This window comes from Lampetra fluviatilis, chromosome 2 (genome assembly GCF_964198595.1).
Source record: "Lampetra fluviatilis chromosome 2, kcLamFluv1.1, whole genome shotgun sequence".
Lineage (NCBI taxonomy): Eukaryota > Metazoa > Chordata > Hyperoartia > Petromyzontiformes > Petromyzontidae > Lampetra > Lampetra fluviatilis.
The window spans coordinates 9,043,829-9,062,444 of record NC_136276.1 but is presented as its reverse complement, the minus strand read 5'-3'; the positions used below and the strand labels follow the sequence as shown (position 1 = coordinate 9,062,444).

Sequence of the window (18,616 nt, the reverse complement as noted above, 5' to 3'; positions counted from 1 at the left end):
AGTGCTATTTATTCGATCGAAATAAATGACAGTGAATGATAATAATTGACATCCCTTTGCTCATCCACTGCTGGATTAAGGTCTGTCATGGGGAATGTTTCACCATATTTCACCACACCGGTGTGACACAATCGTACTAATAGACAGGCATGCACGTCCTTGCCTGACCTCACGTGAAATAAATGTTATACCCTGTGGATTAGTTGAAAGGGACCCCTCCCCAGGACCTGGTCAGATATCGCTCACCACTGAAGTTAGTCATGGCCAGCAATTGACCTCAGATCGTTAGGTTTATAGCAGTTTGCTAAACACCACACCACTCCTCATAAGATATCTGTGTACAGTATTTTGAAATTAACTAAATCAGACATTAATGTACTGTTTGTTTGAATGTATCGCGTAAACATACACACACACTTTTGGAAACAGCTTCGAGGTATAAAATGCTTTCACATCTGGTCTGCAAAATACGCGCGCGGATCTATGTGGCTCAGGGGCACGCTTGTAAAACGCATGGGTCATTTTCTGTACACCATTAAGCAAGCGTGTATAGGTGATCTGCTGGTCGGGCTACAAGACAAAGGCAATTAAGTTTATTTTATAAACTGATGAAGTATTATAATTGGTTTTTTACCCTTTTATCTGGTAACAAAACTGACACCTTTTTTTACAAGGAGTCATGTTTTCATAGACCACAATACCTGCAGTCATAATGCAAACAAAAAACATAACTCTGAAAATGTATGCACTGTCCTTGAAGTTGATTGGTCCACACCCGAGACAGCAAAAAAGGTGTCAGTTTTGTTGCCAGATAAAAGGGTAAAAAACCAAATATAATTTTTTTTCTTCTGGCAAATGAGGTTCCAATGGTGATGAAGTATTCGTATTTTAAGATCAACTTCACAGGTGCATCATCTGCCACGATCAATTCGCTGCTGGATGAAGGCCTCCACAAGCCGTCGCTATCTCTCATGGCCCTGCGATGTAACAATCTACCTAGCACCTCAGAATCTTGATTTAGACGGGAAGAATCTGATGAGCTATGAAGCTCGTTTTTACAGATGTCCAGTAAGGGGCGGGTCAGAAATTAACAAACAATACAAAAGCCTAATTTGGAGCTTTCGTGACTGCAGGAATGATTCTTTGGTTCTTTCGGTAAAGTCACGTATAAAGATAAAATAATAAATTAAATTAAATACTAGCATACATCAGGTATAAATTAAATAATTTATACCTGATGATGATTGCTTGTGTTGCAATCGAAACGTCGTATGCTAGTATTTAATTTAATTTATTATTTTATCTTTATACGTGACTTTACCGAAAGAACCAAAGAATAATACAAAAGCCGCTTTAATCGCTTCGGACATTGTCCCTTCTAGTAACGAGTCGTGCCCACGAACGTTCACTTTCCTTTACAGTTTTCATTTTGTCTCGAACCTGTCTGTGTGTGTGCGTTCTCTAATCTACGTTTCTCTCTGTCTCTCAAAAGCATTTGAAGCGTGCATCTGTGCATCATGGTTCTTTGTGCACTTTTCAGCTTTTGTTGGAAAAAGTGTCAATATCCATGTTTCTGATCCATAATTCATAGCAGGTCAAACTGTCTCATGTAGGCAAACAGGTATGTTGCTTTTCACTATCAAGTTAAGTTTTCCAAAAGCACTGGAACTCACTCTCGTTCACCTCTATTTCATCAACATGATCTCGTTCTAACTTCAATAGCTGTTCTCGGTATTCATATTCGAATGGGTATTGCAGTTGCGTTCCCTCGACAGATAAATCCAATTGTGTCGAGAACTTGTTTAGCACGTGACTTTTGCTTTACTCATGTGTACATTGAGTCCATCTTTGCAGCCTTCCTGATTAAATTATTCGAAGATCTTCTGTAGCTCATTTCCAGTGGATATTATAAGTTATACCGCTGATTTCTCCATTTATATTATGCATTTGTTTTTCCAACTGAATGTTTGGAAAACATCTAGAAGAAAAAATATATATATACTGGGAATCAAAACGTTGTTTAGATGAAGAGGAGGAATTTCCAAGCAGGGCTCAATTTCATCCAGGCCCATCTATTTGGACAGGGGCCTGGAATGTATTTACACACCCAGCACATCACTTCCAGTATTGTTCTCGTTATGGCTGTGGCTACTCGTGGTTTTCCACCTACTCCAGTCTACAAGCAAATGAGAAATAAAGAAATGTACATTCCTGGCACACCATATCCAACATACCTTTCACTATGGCTGTAGCTACCATTTGCTTTCCACTCCAGTCTACCAGTGAACCAGAACATATTTACATCCTATATCCCTCTCAATATGGCTGCTAATTGCTTGCCACATACTCCAGAGTACCGGCCAACTTGGAAGATATCAGTGAGCAATTAAACCCTGTGAAAAAGGACACGTTTCCCTTCACAAGATGAAGAATTAGAAAGCTCCTGGACAACAGTTTGTTAATGGATACCAAAGCAGGCTAGCGGAGTATATAGACTAGTTCCAATTCCATGCAGGGTCTTAACATTTAGGCTGTGATGGAGGAAGGGCATTGGTAATGGCGAGTTCAAGCAGAAAGCATGGGAAGGTCACGCAAAGAAGTTACACCTAATATAGTCGAGCTGATGTATGTGCTGCAGTGCGGGAAAGCTACACTTGCAGTGCGCAATGCATTATTGGAAATACGCAGGAGAATAGAATTCCGATTCCTGTGGATTCCTTCAATTTAGCTTGTGGCATGCTCTGTCAGTTGGGCATGACACTGGGGTTTGGTTTCAATCTTCGGTTTTATATGCGAGTTAATGTCCTAGTTCAGATCGTCGGTCAGTGATGACATCCTTTATTTTGGTCAATACCCGTAATTTGCTTCTGTGCCCTTGGTTACAGCTACAATCCCTGCTTTTGGCTGGAGTCCCCAGTGTCAGCTGTGTTCCTTGGGATCTTGAGGCAAGGCCTCTGGATGTCGGTATTACCGAGCCCCTCATTATGATATGATCCTTGTCAAATATCGAGTGCTCTACATTGCTCACAAGGTAGTTTAATCCTCAAAGGTAATATCGCAGTTTTGGGAGTGGCCAAAAAGATTACTTTTTCCCCATTTATACAGCCAAATCACTGAACATTAAATAGCGAATTTTTATTATTAAAACTGCGTATTTGGATAAAAGAGAATAATAACAGATTACATGTATTCAAGAGAATCCCTTGATCTCCGTTCAAATTTTATAAATTTAATCTACATTCTGGAGGGATTAAAGCTCCCCTCCCCCCCCACTTCTAGCAGAATGAGCAACTTTACTGAAAAATGTAAAGTACAGTAATTAACTTTTTTTGAATGTACGAATGATTAACAGTATTTGCTGCGAATGTCTCCGTGTGCCAATGCATCTCCATTAAGTGGGTCCAAGGGATTTTAGGAATTAGGAACACATCAGTGCAAAGTGCTGCCGTGGGATTAACAAACTGAGCGTGAGAGCATGTGCGCGGGGAGCAGTGTGTCGATAACACGTGCTTTTGCGCCTTCGCATCTGTAAATACACATTTAAAGCAGCGCAGGTTTTTAATCAGGCTTACAAGGGCCCTGTGGGAGCAACCCCTCCGGTGGATTATAATACAAATGCTGCTGACAAAACGCTTTGGCCAGCACCACCAGCACCACCACCACCCCACACCGCCACTGCCGCAGCAGCTAGTTACTCATCACTAAGGACAGTTGGTTTGTCTATTAAAATTGCCTCCATCTGTACAGTTAGTTTCACAGGATTATTTGCCAAATATGAATATTCTCAGCCCGGCGCATAATAGAGGGGTGTCGGCTTTGCTCCGAAATACATAAATCATGGAAACTGCCTGCTGAAATAAAATAAATAAAAACACTTCCCTATCTCTTATGCCATTTTGTTCATAAGAATATAACAACACTGTAAAACCCGGAATATGGTAAGTGTGGTAAAACAAACAAAACAGAAACTGAAATACTAATAATAAAACAATAAGCCGATTCGTGATTGAGGCGAGGTGACCATAAACTTGACCATTGTGAACAAGTTATTATGGAAATTAGTTCTAGATAGTAATCGTGAATAACATCCCCTAAAATTAGGGACAAAATTATTGTTGGTGATTTTAAAATAATCATGAAGGTGATGATTTCATTGGAATTGTGATTTTTAAATGGTCTTGATTCAACCGAGTCAGTTGTGGGGTTTGCTGTCGAGGCGAGTGAGGTGTTGGGGATCACGAGAATACAGAGTAGCAGCAAATTCTACTTTTTATGCCATCTCGGAGGATGGAGGAAGGTGGTAAGGACCGAGGACTGGGGGACATAGGACAGAGGGCCAGATTTCGGTATCTATGCTCCTAATGAAGGTAGCAAAGGTCGTAGAATGGCTGGGTGGCACAGTGGTGACACTTGTGTCTCGCAGCAAGGAGCGCCTGGGTTTGATTCCCGACCCGAGTTTATATGTGCTCTCCCTCTTCTGAATGGGTGTCCTCTGAGTCGACTGCTTTCTTACCATAGCTATACAAAAAAAACCCGTAAAATATAACGAGCATAGGCCACATTTCTCAATGCTGAAAAATTTCCTGAAATGATCAAATTGGGATTAAACGAAGCAACATCGTCCCCAACTGCGACAACCTGGCAGGGCCCTCCTAAAAAGTGTCCTGAGACACAGTGAGACTTTACTGGGTAAACAAGTGTAATAATAAGAATTAGTACAGTATCAATTTAAAGCTTTCGTGACTGCAGGGATTCATATATATAGTACAGCATCGTTTATATTCTCCATACAAAAAAATCTAAAAGGAATAACAGTCGTATTTCGCTAAATAAACAATACAATGCATTTCTCTGCATGAGGTCCTCTACAGTTCGGGGCCTTGGGCAAATGTCCCATTTGCTCCTCACTTTGTCAAACTCTGATGGGAGAGAGGGAGGGCAATGCCATGCCTGGTGCTAGTGAGGCCAAGTAACAAGACATCCATATATTCACTCATGTACTTTATTTACAACTATGTGACAGCCCACTGTGACTAACCATATATTTTTCAAGGAAACCTGAGTCAGAGAAAGCAGTTCAGTAAACACGTGATACACCTATGACATGTTGGCGAATTTAGACATTATTCTGAGCGGGTGCAGGGGGCGAAAGTCAGGGGGACTGAACTGTTACATTTGCTGAGCAAACGTCTAATAATTAACATCAGCCACGGTCAACTCACTGGCCTCCTCAAGGTCACTGCCACCTCTCACAATCTTGCGATCCAACAACACATCAAGCACCTGCACACGAGCTGATTTCATCGCTCCATCTCCGCAGGATTAGTCCTCTCTCATCCGTCCCATTCCTTGACTGCCACTCTGTTGTTCATCTTGACCATCGGCTATCATCCCTTCCAATATGAAAACAAATTCTATATTCCCAGAGCCTCACAAAAAAACACTTTTTCCCATATTCTTACTCTAGAAACGTGTATGTTATGATGACGATGGTGACGGGCATTCTGTGTTTAACAGCTCTAAGCGTGGAATACATATAAAAAATCGCGTTAAAACGATTTACTATTCTTGACCATCAGGCCACCGTCCCCTTCTATAGCGACGCGCCCCAAAGAGCGTTGTTCGATGACGACGCCGACGCCGCCGATGACGACGTAACATCAAACGGGGCCGCACGACGTACCGAGGAGGGACCTCCGTCGCGAGCGCGTCGAGCCGCAACCGCCGGCGCAGGCCGAGAAGCGCGACCAGGCACTGAACGTGCACTCGTGGCGACAGGGCACGCGGCACGCCTGCGACGGGGCCGGCGGGGCGCCCGCGCCCGCCAGGCACAGCTCGGGGTCGACCTGGCTCCCATCCTCCTGCCGGCAGGTCACAGCTGTGGAGGCGGAGGGGGGGGTAGGATGGGGTGGGGTTGTGGGAGGGAGTGGAGGGATCAGATGCACGTATATGAGGACAACACGTTTCAGGAGAGATGATGGAAGCTTCAGGACACTTGCTTTACCAGTGGTGCTCGCGCAGGTAAAAGTAAAATATCAGCACATTTATCATTGGCACCGCCTTCGAAGAGAAAATAGAATAGGCTAGGTTATCTTGCACTTGCTCTTCTTCTCTGAAATGTGATTATTTCGTTATTGACTCTGGTGATGCATTTAGTTCAATACAAGATACTCATCACAACATTTTCCAAACATTTCCATGCAGAGTATTTCCATGCAATTAGAGACTTTGATACCAATTCCTCCCTTAATTCTGATATGAATGGGCTTTCTTTCATATGTTTATCGCGTGTTTGTGTTTTTTACACGATTATGTACTTTTAAATTCTAGTGTTTTATTAGATCATAGGCAACTTGGCTTTAAGCTACAATACCACTGCTTATACGTTCACAGTAAAAATCACACTATGACTTCATGAGGATATTTATTATTTTCATTAACAATTTAAACATTGACAACTGTGCCCAGCAACTGACAACTTCTATATTTACATGATGCATCCTACAATTTTGCAGTGTGCAGTGTTTGCAGCATTCCGCAATTATAGTTTTTATTTTACCAAAATAATTACTGTTACCAGGTCTGTCGTACATGTGAACCCAGTAAGTGAATAATGCGAAATGCACACACAGATTAATCAGGCCATGACAATGTAGTCATGTTTTTATTGACATTTTAAAACAATGGCAGGATATTTTCCACGACTGTCTTTTCTGTAATTTAAGAACTGGGTAATACAATTAGCAGAATAATTAACGGTAACAAAAAGCATTAACATTTGAAGAAAAATTGTAGCATAAAGTAAAAATGTTTAATTGAAATTAAGCCTTGCAGGAGGCAGGCACACAATTGGAGGTGCCTGCATTGAAAGCGTCTGATGTCAACGGTGAAAAACTGCTTGGCTCTTTGAGACACCTGCAGCAGCTTTGCAATAATGACTGAAAACAGATACATTTCTTTAATGTCCTTCTCATGATGATTCAGCTAAATAGATGTTTAAAAATGTGACGACTATAAATCCACGTGGACAATTATACAAAATACACAGTTAACTCCTGGGTTATCTCTGGGTGGATTATTCAGGTTGTGGATTCACTTTGCTTTTGAAAAAAAAAGGATTGGAAGTAGAATACTGAGCATTTAACACTAATTCGTGCCTTTTCCACACACACTGCGTCTATTAATACCTGTTCCCAAGTCAAACGTCAGTGACCTATTCCTTTGAGAAATAATGAAAACGCACTCGCATTCTCAACCTTCACTCTCATTTTACGTGGGTAAAAAAGAAATACGTGTTAAAAGTCCATGTTTTTTCACTATCTGTGTTTTAAATTTTGATTGAAATTTTGATTTAAATCTTTCGTGACTGCAGGGATTCGAATTCTTGGTTCTTTCGGTAAAGTCACGTAGAAGGGAAATACTAAAATAATAAAATAATACAAAATACAATTCTCACGACGTTTCGACTGCAACACAAGCAATCATCATCAGGTGTGAAATCCACAGCAAGAAAATTGAAAAAAGTGGCAGTTTTTTTTTTACGTCAGCACCACGGACAGCGATTTGGCAGTTGGTCAGATGGACGAGTCCATCTATGTTCGGAAAAGAGGAGGGGGGAGAAGAAGAGAATGGAATGCGGTCTGAAAGTCACCGTAAGCGTGAACACAATCAATTAAGACCCGAAATGGTTTATCAAATCCGTCCAATGATTGCTAAGCCAGAATCCATCTGTGTTTTGTTCAACGCCCTCTACCCCACCACCCACACCTCCACTCATCCCTCCACATTAACCCAGATAATCAAGAGTAGGCTGTTGTACCATCATCACAAAAGTGATCTGAATTCAGGTAATACTTTGTGAGTATTGAATTTACAAACAAGTCAAGTCTGTGACAAACAAATCCTAACTGGTGGAAATCTATTTTAAAACGTTTGGTTGCATATTTTTTGCATTGATCTATTATTTAGAAAGCTAGCACATGCCAAGAATAATGCTACAGTGGCGTCTTACTCATTAAACATTTACAATTATGCCGTTACCCTTTCAAAAGCATTTTACACAAATCCTTGCGTTTCAGTGATCATATCGTTCATAGTTGAATTTCAGAAATTCCTCTATATGTTTGTATGCATTGTGTATCTCTTGCCAATGGATTAATTTCAATCCTATGAACGCACTCATGTACATTTGTGATAGATTAACTAAAAATTCAGAAAGAAAATGTCTATCAATCCATTCTCCGCACAAGCTTCACTCACACGTGCAAGCCATAAAGCAGCCAAGCCTGCCAATTTCTAATTTGGCAAGCCCAATGACTCATTACAGCCCGATGATATGTTAATACATGTAAAATTAACAGCCAGGACATCATTTAGGTATTAACGAGAACAGTGGAGTGACACAATTGACTCTATGACAACCGCACTTAAAACCGCTAAAGCCAGACGTTAATGCGACAAAATAAAACAAAAAGCAATTACCGCTTCTGCGTAGCTTTGCCGTCTGCTCTTTTGTCAGACTAACCTGTGAGCATTATCAGATGATCACCGTGTACCATCGGTGAATTCTAACAGAAGCAATGGTGTCATGAAGGTAGCAACATCATCGCAGCACACATACGGCGGGGTTTTAACTGCTCAGCACCCATCCCCCTCCTTTCAAACTGGGCGCTAACACCCAGCCTGACATTATTATATATTCAAGATGCATCGGCGCATGGGGCTGAGGAAGTGGGTCCCCGTGTGTCGAGGCACTCGGCACATGAGGAGCCACTTCCACTTTAGGCCATTTAAACTCGATCTGTGCGAAATGAGAGAGGGGTCAAGCACACCAAACGGTGCTCATATGCATCGGTCTAATGCGATGACATTCCACCGTACAACATGGCTTAATATCAAGGAGTTTGACTTTTCATGTATTTGTTCACTGCAATGTCACACAAATACTTCAAGATCACAATTGCTGCGGTGCAGGTCTGCATCAAGAACGTATGTTTAAATTCTGAGAACAATACACAAACAGATATATTGTATAGGAATTGGGTAAAACAACCACAGTATTATATCATTGCTTACAAATAAATGCATCCCAACTACGGTAAGAGTTATCTGATTATTGTATTGCATAATAACACTTCCAACCCTTTGTCAATCTACCGATGGATGAACAAACCATGCCATGCCGGTCATGGTTTGTTTGACCATACTTTACCATGCTGGTCAGTGAGGCACGCTCATAGGAGGGACACGCAGGACCAGTCCAAATATCAGAGGCCACTGATGTAAACTGTGGCACGAAATTGAAATCAGGTCAACCAGGTTGTTTCCAAGTACAGTGTGTTCACCACTGCACCATTGCTCTACCCAAATACAATTTCTGTATCATATTCCACTTCTAACATGCTCCTGCTGCAGATTTCCTCGTGTACTTAATCATTCAGTAGCCAGACATGGCCAACATTACCAACATAATAAAGGCAATGCAATTTAAAAGCTTTCAGACATATGTTTTCTTGAATGAATCCTCAGATGTCATCATCATCATGCTAGGTGGAAGCAATTGCTCTAAAGTAACTTTTTTCCAATGTACTCAATACAAGCACTGAGATAACAACTCACGATGCATGTTGCTGCATTTGACGATAATGAAGTGGGTAGAGTTTTGTGTGGTCGTTTTTATTGGCACGTGTTTGCAGGATGTTACATCGCAAGCGATGGGGAGGGTTGAAACTCAACTTGTGACTCTTGCCATGCACAGTATTCCCGTTTATTACCTGGGCTTCAACAGGTCCTTCAAACGCAAACATGCCCAGCGTAGGCTGTAAATGAAAAACCTAAAAGGGGCGCTGATCACACTGATTTCAAGTGGCTCTCACAGACAGTACTAGGTGAGAAAACACTGACTGTGTGCTTTTTTCACGAGACTGACAATACCAAATTGAGCTCAGATAAAGGCTGCCAGAAGCTTCAAGGGCATTGGAGGTGGCTAAGCGTAATGCATAACTGTTAACGTGCAACTGTTATATTCTCTCTACACAGAGGGCAACACAGGATGATTCATAAAAGCTTTTAGAATCTAAAAGGAAAATGCATCAACTACATTGGCACAGAAGAGTCGCTTTTTACATAAAATGAAAGCGAATGCATCAACAAATATAACAACAAAATATTGATCCCATGGTTGTGAAAGAAGTGGCATCCACCATTGTGTTCGTAGAAGCAATGCAGAAAGGGTAGGCAAAGTGTTCACGTTAACAACATTCGACAAAGATATTGTGACGCACGTTAATATATGTTGGAGCAAATTTGCAAAGTCTCCTCGCAGAAGAGATATCGTGTTTCAGTGTACCCCGTAAGTAGAACTTCTTATAGCCATGTCACATGGTTATACAGTTTTGTCGGCCAAGTTTATAACGTACGTGTACAGCCCGTTTGTCAATCTGCTGCTAGATGAGGGTCCCCCCTACGCCGTACAGGTCACGAGGGTTAGTGGCCACACTTCACCACTCTGGTCAGTGTGGATTGCTGAAGATGGGAGTGGGGGAGGGTGTGTACAGAAAGATGGATTTCCCTGCACTGCCCTCTGATTCATCTTCGTGGTTCTTTCGGTAAAGTCACGTAGAAGGAAAATAATAAAATAATAAAAATAAAACATTATAAAATAATTCTCACGACGTTTCGGCCACAACGCAACTCTGTCTACTTCATAGACCTGTTCTCCACCTGAGGACGGCCGCTTGCGTTGTGGCCGAAACGTCGTGAGAATTATTTTATTATGTTTTATTTTTATTATTTTATTATTTTCCTTCTACGTGACTTTACCGAAAGAACCAAGAAGATGAATCCCTGCAGTCACGAAAGCTTTAAATCGAAATTTGCCCTCTGATTCTCACAGCTTCTAGGTTGTCTCCCATGCAGCAAAGAAAAAAGGTTCAAACCTGCTTAGCTTCCGAAGTCTGACGATATCGGGTGCATTCCGGTTGATCGAGACACAGTCCTTGTAAAGTACGCTTGCAAAAAATGAGCAGTCGCATTTGAAGCTCAGAAATTGGTTCACAACACAGTATCCAGCAATGTTTTGACTGACCGGGCAAATTAGATAACTGTTGGGTGTTCTCCACTGTCTGAAACTGCTTTTTCGTGTTTAAAAGCGGTCTAAACACAAAAAATTACCTCAAATTAGCGCGTTCGGCTATTTACGGTGCGAAAGAAGTTCCACAACATGCTTACAAAATGATATCTCTCCACCGAGCCTGAAAGCCTTTTTATTCATTTTCTCCAGCGTCGCAATCTGTTCCCGCGTTTAATCCTAAATAGACTGCACATGAGTTGCGTACCGTATGTTTGCACACTTGTAGAATTCTGATTTTACGTGGGAATTCTGTAGAACGTAATCTTCCTAATGAATGTGGCAGTTTTTGACCCCTTGTACCGTGCGGAAAGGGTGATGCCCCATTCTGCGAACACTCCTGCAGCCCATTAGCAGCGAGAACAGTGGCAAGGAGAATCCAAACTAGGCGTGCGGACGTCGGAATTTTGAAAAGAACAGGCCGGACAAATCAGGCTCAATCCATCTCAAAATGACAAAGGCAAAGATCCCCCGTATAGCCTGAACAGACTGTAGGGGCAAGTGCTGTTAGCGAGCATCTATGAAAGGCCGGAACGGTACACGAAGGAGTGGGTGGGCCAGCACCACGAACACACATACTACTAATAGGCGTTCTAGATTTGAAGCTTTCGTGACTGCAAGGATTCATACTCTTAGGTTTTTTCGGTAAAGTCACGTGTGTAAAAATAAAAGTAATAATGGAAATAAAATAAAATAATAAATCACGACGTTTTTACTGCACTTGATGCAGTAAATTTAGCTGTGACGGTCCCACCTGATGACGGAGACTTGTGTATTTTATTTCCATTATTACTTTCATTTTTACATAAGTGACTTTACCGAAAAAACCTAAGAGTACTAATAGGCGTGTTTGTGTGCGAGAGATTTTTTCTGCCATCCACTGAGGGTCGGGATGTAGCACGATGTTAAAAACGGCTTAGTGCGGCTTACAAACAGGTGATGATGATGATAGTGGTTCGAATGACTGCTCTCCGGCAAGTGATATCTGAACCAGTACTCCGCTTCTAATCAACATGGTTAAATATGGTCAAATAGTCCGCATCACGAACACAGCGTGAGGAAGCCTTTGTCCAGCAATGATTAACCGAAATGCTGGAAATTGCTCTTATTGTTATGATGCAAAATGAGATACACATCTCAAACACCTGAATGAATAATCAATACATTTTAAAGTGAGCTTAATTACACCAATTATTATGAATTATTTTTAAATACCCTTTAACTGTAGTAATGTTTTAAACATTCAAGATGTAAGCAACGTGGTGTAAACATGCAACAAGCCATCATTCTGCCACCTTTTGGTGGAATAACAGCTGCCATATTCAGGCCTCTTGTACACAGAGATAATTCGCTGAATAAATATATAAATATATAACTATATAAATAAATAGCCTGGAATTATTAATCGCATTTCATATCATGTTCTTAACAAACCTTAACATTTTGTAACAGTTTTCCAAATAATAATAATATCCGGACCTGGCTGCGAACGTGATTTTACGCCACAATCAGCCTGCGATTGAAGTGCTGTGCGATTTTTTTTTTACGTGCTTTGGTGCATCTCTCTCACTCCCTTCCCTGTCTCTGACCTGACCACGAATGTTGCATCCATATTTTGCCGTTGATGTGAGTGTGACAGGTTATCAGAACATATCAGGGGATGCGGCTTTTTTTATTCAATTCTTTGGAGTTGGCAAAAAGCTATTCAGTCTACATTTGCGAGAGGAAAGCCGGAATATATCAGCGTATAAAAGGTTTCCAGTGGCCCTGAAGAGAAGGCCATTTGCTTGTCTTGTGCACTCACAAGCTCGTGTGAGGAATGGAAAGGGTTTTCTTCATTGCACTAATAGGCCCAATCCCACACAAAGGAGCAATATGTACGAGTGTGTCAGTGGCAGCAGATATGTATTACCACCATGAGATGCTTTTGGTCATGAAAGGTCATGCATTCTCAACATTGTCACAATACAATTGCGTTTTGTGACTTTAAAAAAAACATTACTAGACCAAAACATTGTTGAAAACAAACCTGAATAACAATACGTAGTTTGTTGTTGTTATCAAGCTCACTTTAAATTGCATTTGTTAGTTAATCATATATCTGTGGAATGTACTCTTATGAATTATCATAATAATAATGTATAGCGCTATGTAAATCTACAGCTGGATGAAGGTCTCCCCATGCTGTGTAAAAGCCATGGAAGTTATCTGACCAAAATTCACTATGGCCAGGAATCAAACTTAGGTCATCGGGTTCATAGCACAGTGTGCAAATCTCTCTGCCATCCCCCCACCTCACTCTTACTAATTTGCAGCTACATTGCACATGTCTAGATAAATAACAACGCATATTTGTCAAGATCACAGGTATATAGACAATACAGTGCACACTAGTTATACAATATTACGATTCTTCCAAACAATGCCGGCTATTCCGCAGCGTTAAGGAGCTAACCAAGTAAAACCATAAATAAAATAATCACTACGTGGCATGTAATTTGATCCAAGCAACATAAAATTAACAAGCTTTTATCAAAATGTGTACTGCCTGCAGCGAAGAGAGCAGACGTCTGTGCCACACACTGTTTCTGTTGTCACTTCACAGCTCATTGAATTGCACAAGGTCAACTCAGATAACCCGTCCCTGCCATGTGTAGGCTGGCCAGCAGCATTCCCCCTCAATTTATCACCGGTACCACGCAGGGGTTTGGAGAAACATTATAATTCATATTGGAAATGGCAAAAAGCCCAACCGCAGAGTGTTTTTTTGTAGGACTTGGATGTGGAAGTGGGGTTGTCTGCAACCCGCGTGGTTTACGGCGCCAGGTGCCACTGCTCCTCACAGTGTGAGGACTGCGATGATTGCCTGTGAGGGGCACATCCACTCTCCGGGTGTTGTGGGGGTCCGCATACCCCAAGATGTTTAGACATGGATAAGAGACACCCACACAAATTTGGACAAGAGAATCACGGTATCTTTTTTTTATAGTCCTTGCTTTTCTCCCTTCAACAATGTGACAATAATGCTGATAACGTTGCTGATAACAGCACCGTTAAATACACATTAGCGCAAAAAAACAGCAGCCTCAGTACTGAGTCAGGAGCCAGTTAATGTGATAGAATGAGAGTAAAGCACAACAATTATTCCTGACTAAGAAAGGGGTGAACTTCACGGATCCCATCAGCAATCGAACCAATAACCGCCGGGAAGCCACCGGTTCGTCATACGCCCCCAACTTTCACATTGAAGCCGTGGCCCCGGTGCCTTTGCTTGACAGTGGCTTGGCGTCAACCTGACCTCACTGACCCACACACCGCATTGCCCGTGTGTAATCATCGCTCCACAGAGAACGGGAGCAATGTGTTTCAACACCTGTGTGCTGAACTAGTAACGAATTGGCATGTTGTGTTTACGTGACAAACCTTACTAATTGTCTGTGTCAGGTGGTGGTGGGTTTAACGACACATTTATATTTACACGATCTAACTCAAAAACCTCTATTATGGATAATATTGGTCGTGAAAGCCTACTTGTTAAAGTCACGTCACCATCATGAAACAAACCTTATACGTGTTTAAATGCTATTGTACAGCAACTGGCTTAGAACGATAAGTTGTGCAATGGAAAGACTCGCCTTTTGTCACAGCAATATGGAATTTCCACAAATGGCTCAGATCGACTCAATGTAGCTGGTAACCCTCTCACTTTGTTGATTCCCATCGAAAGGCAGGTTCACATGTGGTGGGGTAAAGTGTGGGTATTCCTACCTATTCCAAGACATCTCGCTCGTGCAGCCGAGTGAGCTCGCCTGTGATTTACCACACTTATAATTGTGCAATCTGCAGTAAATGGGAACCCAAGACACCAATTTGTGTCGCTATGGGTATCCAGTGATTCAATGATGATCAGGGATTGGACCCCGATCCTACATGTGCACAGCAGAATACGGGGCACGCCACCCAATTTAGATTTGGACAGACTTCGTACTAAGGAATTCAGTTGGGGTGTTGTGACGTGGAAAATGTTTTCGATCGCTATTGTAGATATGCAATTGCCCTTCCGAGAAAGGCTTTGAAATAAAGTTACGCCGTTTCACACCCCCCCCACCCCCCGGTGCTCAGCTGTTGTGGAGTTGCCCACTTCTATTCATCGTCTCCGAACTTTATTATTTTTTTAATTGTTTTTACCATTTAAAACTTTCGTGACTGCAGGGATTCATCTTCTTGGTTCTTTCGGTAAAGTCACGTAGAATGTAAATAATAAAATAATAAAAATAAAACATAATAAAATAATTCTCACGACGTTTCAGCCACAACGCAAGCAGCCGTCCTCAGGTGGAGAACAGGTCTGTCGAGGAGACAGAGTTTTATTATGTTTTATTTTTATTATTTTATTATTTCCATTCTACGTGACTTTACCGAAAAAACCAAGAAGATTGTTTTTACCGTCATCTATTTAGCCGACCTGTCCCCCCTCGTGAGGGTTCACAGCGGGAGCAGAGGGACAGGGTGGATCGGCGACACTCGCAAAATGGTCTCAAGAGCAGCCCTCTGGGGCTCCACTCTAGATGGAGGCCCTTCCACCAGCAGTGGCTTGAGCAAGCAATTGCAGGGCTGCCCCTGTACCTGCTATCGTCTTTACCTTATTAAGTCTACTAATTTTACACATTACATGATATTATTATGTAACGGAGGATAGAAAAAGTTGCATCTGATAATAATGATAACAACAACAACGATGACAAATTAGTTGCACTATTAAAGCCGTGGGCGATCTGCTTCTTGAAGCAGCCCCGGCAAAACAAAGCTCTCCGACTCTTGCCAAGTGACACCCTGAGTTATGCTGCCCTTTCCAACCAGATGGCGAGTGATGTTGCCCTTTACTAAAGAATACATCAAGCAATCGACACCTCCAACCCTCTAGGGCATGTACCCACCTCTCAATGGCTTTTTTGAGATGAAAAATATTTAAATGTCCCTCTTGGACGAAAAACGGGCACACTTGGTCCCACAGAGGGGGTTTTTATGTTTTCGATTTTTTTTTTTTAAAGGGGTAAAGATGCAGCCGTGCAATTGCTATGTCACGTTATTGCTGGCAAACATGCCTCCACTCGAGTGGGTGCTAGAGAGCGTCCTCTGCGGGGTATTTGGTCTACTCCCGCACGCTTGGCAGACAGCTTGAAACACGTGGGAGCACCCAAACTTTACCACGGCACACGTGACCAGCCAATCAAATAACTCTCGTGAACCCATTTGTACCGATGGATGGACAGAGGCCAAGTGGATTTAAGAAAGGCATCTGATTGGTGCAGGGAGGCCTCAAAGAGGATTGGTTACGGTCAGAGAATTAAACTGATTGGAAGAGAAATTCAATCGTAAAAGGCGGTGAAATGAGGGTTGACTGTCGGGGTAATGGTTGACAACCATTCGAGAAGCAGGACCAAGATTGGTTGAGGGGAAATAGGTTGAGCGAACCTTCGACAAAAGGGGCTCGAGGGATATGAAATGGGACAGCTCAAGGGGAAAGGGACGGTTGGAGAATAGACGAAATTCGCGCCTAAAAAATAGTGTTCGTGTCTACAATAAAGGCTCAGAGTAAAGTAAGAACGTGTGTCGGTCGTCGTTGTTACAATACAACTGACACGTGTACCCGACAAAGCAAGAGCCAAATAAATGGGTGTGAATTGGCCAGGGTATAGCAAGGTTAATCGCGAATGAGTTCCAGCCGCCATTTTATTCACCCGGCTTTGGCAGCAGAGCTCGACGCGATGACTCGTGCTGCCCCCACTTCCCACAAACTGTCTTGACTGCTGCGATTCTTGGACAAGCAGCAACCCCGTATGACAGCACGCCAAGCCAGAATCAGGAGCAATCGTATTTGACATGATGTATGTCACAGGCGGGGCAGTGGCGACGAGGGGGTGGGGGGAGTCGAGCATTGGTGAGTGTGGGGTGGGGTAAGTGAGTGAGTGGCTGCGTGGGTGGGCTGGCTGGCTGGCTAGGTTGGTCACGGGTCGCGCTCACCTCGTGTCTGAAGTCCTGGCCCACATGCCTCGTCTGCCCCCGGAATGCCTCGACGCACATAGTCCGGAGCAAGCTGGCACGGCCGCCACCTGTGGGCCTTCCACCTGCCACCAGGCGCACACGCACACCACCCACAACGGCGTCACTCGCCCCTCCGCCGTGCGTGATCACACGTCGTTCAGACGGGATTAGCGGCGACGTGTGCTCATCACCGATACGTTTCAACTAAAATAAGAATCCCACGCTTCAACAAATACATGTATTTGTTAAAATTTCATAAATGTATTAAAGAAAATGAAAACAATCGAAATAACCAAAATATACTGCATTCATCAATAATACTGACTGATAACCAAAAAAAAGTAATTTTGTGCAATGAAACATCTTCATCGCGGAGAGCAAGGGCAGAAAGATAAATTTACGTATTAACCAAAGATCACATGTTACACCATGGGGCTTTGAGGAAAATTGACAAATGATGAGTTTTTTAATGAAATACGAGCAGTATTCTATTCGTAGCAATTTAGCATTAAATAAATTATTGGAAATAAAATAAAAATATAACTAACATTAAAATTAGTTCTTAAATTACCATGTGAATGCAGAAGTGCATCAAAGCCCTGTTTCTCCCCACGAAAGTTCTACTTTGAGTTCAAATGGCATACAAGTGTTGAGCGCAAATGCCGACCAGTGGGTCAACTTGTCCTCCGTCAGCTCTCGGACTGAAAAAGTGGAGTGCCACTTTAATCGGGGTTCCTACCACGGGAATGTGGACCTCTACAATGAGTTAAGGATTGACAATGGCGATGGACACTGGTGCATACATTCAGATAAAGCATGCATAATGCTCTGGCTTGTCTTGCTTCTTAAAGCGTAGCATAACAAACACTGCATTGAAAAATAAGAATAGGTTTGACCCTTTCTGGAAATCAAACAGGCGTTAAGATGTTCAAACACCAAAATAGATAGCTTTTGCAAGAAATCGAGTCTGCATTAACCACACGTACTTGTGGTGAACATGAACACAAACATGCTTTGATAGGATATTGCATTGTCTTCGGAACTGATTGGCCTTCTTTGTGTCCTAGGCTCACCAGTTTCAGACCAAAGAACGCCAAAAGGTGAACAGTAGAAAGACAATGCACGTAATAGACCATTGATAGCTCGAGTTGAGCAGCTATATTATGGGACAATTTTTTCCCAGTTTCAAAGTATAAAAAATAAGAACATTCTTTTCCCTTTGTGGCAATAAAACAGGTTTCAAAATGTTCAAACACCAAATAGATGCCTTGTTAAACACTACATTACTAAATATGGAATAGTAACCACACTTAATATATCATCATCACCACGATCATCAGCCATGATGGATGGCCTCCCCACGGGGTCACCCTTTTTCACGATCCTGCAATATAATAATCCACCTCGCACCTGTACAGGAGTCGATCTCACCCGCCCCTTCTC

At 42.3% G+C, this 18,616-nt stretch overlaps 1 protein-coding gene across 4 annotated transcripts in view; it reads right to left on the bottom strand.

Moving 5' to 3' along the window:
* Positions 1 to 18,616, bottom strand: part of LOC144941816 (thrombospondin type-1 domain-containing protein 7A-like) — a 233,921-nt gene that overhangs the window by 76,790 nt on the left and 138,515 nt on the right. For all 4 annotated transcript variants that reach the window (XR_013639273.1, XM_078868309.1, XM_078868287.1 and 1 more), the window contains 2 exons: positions 17,153 to 17,256; positions 5,684 to 5,878 (listed from right to left, as the gene is read on the bottom strand). Coding sequence is in view for 3 of the 4 variants with exons in the window: in XM_078868309.1 (XP_078724435.1) it covers positions 5,684 to 5,878; positions 17,153 to 17,256 (299 nt within the window). In the remaining variant the exon portion in view is untranslated. The remainder of the gene's footprint in view (positions 1 to 5,683; positions 5,879 to 17,152; positions 17,257 to 18,616) is intronic.